The following is a 6,000-nucleotide window of genomic DNA, read 5'->3' as shown; positions in this document are numbered from 1 at the left end:
CAAACAGATTTACAGTCTAATAGATCAAGAACTAGAGCTAGAGAATACGAATGTATGTATGTAATGTAATACTACATGCAGAAAGACAGGGAGCCCGGAGACAGCCCGGAAATAGTGACTACCACCTTGAGAAAGTTAAACTAAAAGTAGACCCAAATTATATACTCGTAAATAAAAGAAAAGCCAAAAGTTTCGTTGAGGATTTATGCGGAAAATATTTATATAAAAGAACACACAAAATAATAATAAAAAAAACAACATCAACTATTTATTAAAGCTTGTAATTAAAATTGAATTGAAAAACAAAAATTTGAACGAAAACTTAGGCTAGTCTTGGAAGAACTAAAAAGAACTGAACTGAAAATTAACAAAAAAAAAGAGCTTCTTTAAGACAAAATAAAATGTTTATACTAAAATCAACATCAACGTTTATGTTACTAAAAATTTCAGCTAAAAAAATCTTAAAAATTTTGAAAAGAATTTTCAATTAATATTGATTTCCATGAAAATCAATTTAATATTACATTAATTTCCCTCAACTCATTCTAAATATATTCATCTCATTTAGTATAAACATCTTACTCATTTTATTATTTTTTTTTTATTTGAATATTATAAAAAAAGACTAATTCCAAAAAGGTTTAATTTTCACCCAAAACAACCCAGTTGTTGGCCATGTTATTTTCTTCAATTGTTTCCTTCCAATTTATGTTTTGTGTTGGTTTCTTTTTAAAATATGTATTTTTTTCAATTATACCCTTTTGTTTTTCAATAAAAAGTCTCATATTTGTACTAAAACTGTCTAGTCTATTTATGTATGCGTCCGATTTTTCGACAGGGTACCATGCCCTGGTGGCGGTGGTATTTGTATGACTGGCAAAGTACCTGTCAACTGGGGATTCGTAAAGGCTACAGCTCTTTCTTTTTTCGTTATGGTCGAGAAGGGTCTTAAGCGTACATAGAGGACGGCGGAAATGAGGCAAGAAGTTATTAGAATGCCCAAAAGTATAATCAAAGTTATCGCAAAGCCGGGAGTAGTCATACAGATTAGACCTTCTTCCCGGGCGGGGAAGACCATGGTCTGAGCAGCCGCACTAGAAGCGGTATTGTTGGCATTTTCTTCAATAGCAAATGTAAGATCACCGGAAGACACAACTTTGATGATGCGATTTAGGCCAACTTCTGGTTCGTTATCTACGGCACGAGCCCGACGTTGAACACGGCGTTCATCACGTCGTTTGCTTATCGAACTGCCCACATGATAAGTGTCGACATGTAGTTGTGGAGGTGGTGGACCATATTGTGATTCAGGTCCCACTTGCAGATGGTGAACCTCTTGCAAGTTGGGGTCAGAACACTGATCAGGACATTGATAACGACAGATTTGTATGGTACATTGGAAGTGCACTTCCATGGAGTCGGGGAATTTGAAAGCTTGGAAATGAGCATATGACAATACCGAAGCCGAGGCACCGAAATTCTTAATCTTTGTAAAACGTGACATTAATTTGGGTCTAGTGACACAACCCCTTTGATCTACCAGCTGTATGGGTGCCCTCTTACCATCATGGGCCACACAATTTCTCACTAACATATCGAATTTGGAGTCATCATCTTTAATAGCCAAAACCATGGTCATTGTCTGACCAATCTTTACCAAACCTGAGACCTCAGATGCCCAAGGTCCCTTGCCTACTTGTATCTGCATCCAGCAGCCTACATTGTCGCCAGCAAAATCAGCCCTAACAACATCTAGCATATCGACAGGGAATGGACGGAAGGTTACACTCTTTTCATACTGATCGTGCCAAGTGCAACGTAATTTTCTAGCCTGATCCCAGACTTCCTGAACCTGAGGATCGTATTGTATGACAATAATGTTTTCGAAATAGGTGCCCGAGCCAGACTCATGGCCATAACCATACAGGCCATTTTCGGTATTACCCGATGTACCGCATTCGTGTAGACCAATATCAAATGTGGCCGAAGTACGGCCTAGACCTGAGGGTAAATGAACACAGTTCATATTGCTGTAGTGGCCCTTGGAGAAGACAATGCCGTAGAAGGGTTTGTCGAACTGTACGAAAACTTTCATGCCATTTTTTTCACACTTGACATCGAGCGAAATAATTTTGGCCATGTCTTGCACGGGCGAAGACCAAATTTCATTGGTAGACGAGGCACCCACACTCAAGTCGGGCAATGATTGTGGCACATGTACTTGCTGTTGTTGTTGCTGCTGTTGAGGTGGTGGAGCCTGTCGTTGAGGTGGCAATGGTGGTGGTGGTCCCTGGTAAGCCAACTGTGAGGGCGGTGGTGGTGGACCAAATGGTTGCCCCAATGCCAATGGTATGCCCTTGTTATTGCCTGTAATGAAATAATTTAAAGAAGCTTTTTTTAAAAGACGGTAGGTATTTTTATCTTATTAAAATATTTTCAGTTTGTAAGCCTAAGATTATTGAGAATTGTCTCTTACTTCTTGCTGGACCAGGTCCTTGTTGTTGCTGCTGCTGTTGTTGTTGTTGCTGTTGTTGCATATTGTGTTGATATAAAACCTTTTGATTTTGTGGATCGTGTTCACTTTCTAAAGCCACTTGATCCACTTCGTTATCGTGATCAGACATTTCCTCGTTACCCTTGACCACTTCTACATCATCGGCTAAAGCAAACTGAAAAGACAAGAAATTGATGAGTATTACGTTTGTAGTTAGATCAATAACTAAATAAATAAAAAAAAAAACAAATTAATATATATAATACTAGTCGAGGGACACTTTCTGTAACATATTGACTAACATGTAAAACTGTGATTTACAGTCCACGTTAAGAAAACTAAAAAAAATAATAGATTGATTCTTAAGATATTGATAATATTGATTGTTAACATAGTTTGGAATCAGGGTATATTCCGCATTATTTATATTAAAAAGACTATGGACCAATAAACATGTCATCGACAAGCATGACAAGCGTACCTTAAATGAAGATCAATGGAGAAAGCTTTAGGAACAAGAAGAACATACGGAAGAGCAAGGCCATTAATTCCACTTTGGATATGGATAGAACAATGACAATTATAACTAAAAATTACAAACTATAGTAAATAATATCCTTTTCAGTCTTAGTAGAAAGCGAACCAAGATTGTTCCATATATTAATATGTTATCCTTAATAAAGTGGAATTACTTTTAGCAAAGACCGAATGGCTCTAAAATTTCAAAATTTGGACCACCACGAGAAAAAGAAAAAAAATTTTGAAGAATGGATGTGCACGGTGGTAATGAGACCTATTCTGGACAATAATATATACCTCTGGACCTATTACTGGCTCCACAAGAGTCCAACGAACTAAAGCATGACCAAGACACCATTGTAAAAAAAGTAAGCAGGCTAAAATTGGAGCTGCAGACGGACTCTATAAATACATAGGAGTTTTAAGATCGGAATATCGATATGAGAAGACAGAAATAGTCTGTCCTGAAATAGTCTGGTTTTAGAATTTTCACAGATGAACTAGGGCTTCTTGTTTTTCTCAGATTGACTAATAAAAGATATCGATTAGAGTGTCCAATAAACCGTCAAATTTAAAAAACTGGTTTCTGGTTTAACCGGTTTCGGTTTTTGTCTTAAATTATTATTTAATATGAAAAAGGTCTCCTTAAATTTATTTTTATTTGTGGACGCAAATAGGAAATGTGTTAGGAATTGTGTACTAAATCTTCGGAAATTTAGCATTTTTTAATTCTTAAGGCTCTATCTTTATGCAATTATTTTACATATTTTACGAAATATTGTCAAATGCTATAATTTTCTAAAATTAATCAATATTGTTACGTTTTAACCTTTTCAAAACGTTTGTTTATTTCCTTTAAATAAACAGGATACTTTTGATTGGAAATAAAAGCCGTTTAGTAGTTTGAAAATTGTAACAACTATTTATTTATTTAAAATGTACAAAAACAGAATTAAATAGTCACTCAATGTTTTTTTATACACTTGAAAAATACAGCACACTTTAAGGCACTCAGTTGATGTTTATTCGAATAGCGTCTCTGATAAACTGACTAACGAGTGCAACCTCTGCCACTATTTATAACACTGCATTACCATCTAGAAAGCTCTATTTCTACAATGTTCTTTAACTGAATATTCGAATTCGAATATACGGTCGCAGCAAACAGCGTTGCCAACTTACGATCAATGGTCAACTGAAAGCTTTTATTTGATAATTCCCACAGATATGTTACAGTTTGCTATTACAGCACTGTTATTTGAAAGCATTATGCTACTTTTGAATCAGCCCTTAAAACGTTATATTTGAATTCAAGTACAATTTCGTAACAATATTTTTAAAAATGATATCAAAGTTTTTTATAAATATGTTTGAATGAGCTTACAAAAATCGGTTTGACAAAAAACCGAAACCGGTGGAGTTTACAAAGATGAAAAACTAGTTGACCGGTTTCCGTTTTCGGTTTTGGATACTCTACTATCGATACAGCCGTGAGAATCAATGGTCGATATTCAATTATTCAGCAATATATCAATGAAGGCTCTCAACTCCAAAATAATAAGGTTCACATTTCTTTTCAATAGCATTTATTCACTTCTTGAGTTATAAAACCTTAGCGAGTAGTATGAATTCTACGATATTTGGATATCTACGATATTTGGATATCCCAGCTCTACAGGAGAATAAGATATCATGATACAGGCCTATTTCGTGATCTAGACTATCTCAAGAATGACTCATCTTGTCAAATTTATATCAACAGAAAGTTATTCCCTGTAAAAAAATGATACAGCTGTAGCTGGGTTGATAATATTTGACCGAAACTTTGGTCGTTCTGGATCGAAGACAATTTTCGTGGAAATACGTATAATTCACACGAGGACGTAAGTTCCTCTAAGTGCATTCACTAATTGTGATCTAATCTATTATATTTCATTGTTCTTGAAGTTTAAACAACATCCTAACAAAAAGGTACATCTTTGAGGTTTTCAAATCATCGAGTGAATAACATGTTTAAGTACATGCAAGTAATACCGAAAAATTCAAAGTTTCCTGTTACATGACTAGCGGACATTTCAGGAATGTTCTTAATATGTCCAAATCACATTAAAAAACAATAACATCTTGACTTGTGTGAAAGTTATTTATGTGCGATGAGAGAAAGAAGCCTTTAAAAGGTGTTTTTCAATTTATAGTTGTTGTTGTCATTTCATGTTTCCCATTTTACAATACGGAAAAATGGTTGGTTGCAAGTAGACTGACTACATAGTTAAAAAAACAAAAGTAAACATTTAACTTTCATTTCATCTTTATTTATTTTTTTTTTGTTATTTCTTGCAAAACAAAAAAAAGTGATAAACATGTTTCAATGTCCTAAATTAGTTTCTTAAAATCATCAAATAAATCAAAAAAGGAGATGATGAAAAAATAAACATTGCCGTTGTACTGACAGTGTTGCAAGGCACAATATTGCGGCACCATTGGCAGTCGCTTCAGTCGCAACATTGACAACAAAACTTATTCACATATGAATGTATGTATGTTTGTAAATACAATGTACATATGCGCTGACAAAAACCAGAACAACTAAATTAAATTCGAATAAAAAGATTTTATTTTCAATTCCGGTTCCCACCATATAAAAATCAATGCAATGCTGCTAATAGTTGTACCAGTGCTGTTTTGTGCACGGCCAACCATCTTTATATCGCAATGGCATGGAAGAAGATCTTTTTTAAGCCAACAACCTGAAGAAGATCTTACCTTTAGTTCGTTTTCGTTTGTTTTTAATTAACCACAAGGAACAAATGATCAAATTAACAAACCTTCAGGTAAAATAAAGGAATAAGAAAGTGACGATCTTGTTTAATGGCAATGGTTGAAATGTTTGGAATTTTAATTTGGGTTTTAAGTGAAATTTAAAGATTTCTCTTAATAACAAATGAAACTTTTAATTGAAAGGACTGGTAAAAAATTTAGTAGATTTA

At 34.4% G+C, this 6,000-nt stretch overlaps 1 protein-coding gene across 1 annotated transcript in view; it reads right to left on the bottom strand.

Moving 5' to 3' along the window:
* Positions 1-748: 748 nt before the first annotated feature.
* dy (dusky) overlaps positions 749-6,000 on the bottom strand; it is a 52,158-nt gene continuing 46,906 nt past the window's right edge. The window contains exons 3-4 of the mRNA XM_065508602.1: positions 2,477-2,669; positions 749-2,391 (exon numbers count right to left, since the gene is read on the bottom strand). Coding sequence (XP_065364674.1) covers positions 812-2,391; positions 2,477-2,669 — 1,773 coding nt within the window. The 3' untranslated portion in view covers positions 749-811. The remainder of the gene's footprint in view (positions 2,392-2,476; positions 2,670-6,000) is intronic.

The sequence above is a fragment of the Calliphora vicina genome, chromosome 4, assembly GCF_958450345.1.
Source record: "Calliphora vicina chromosome 4, idCalVici1.1, whole genome shotgun sequence".
Taxonomy (NCBI): domain Eukaryota; kingdom Metazoa; phylum Arthropoda; class Insecta; order Diptera; family Calliphoridae; genus Calliphora; species Calliphora vicina.
Note: the sequence above shows the minus strand (reverse complement) of the source record. Positions and strands in the feature narration are given on the sequence as shown.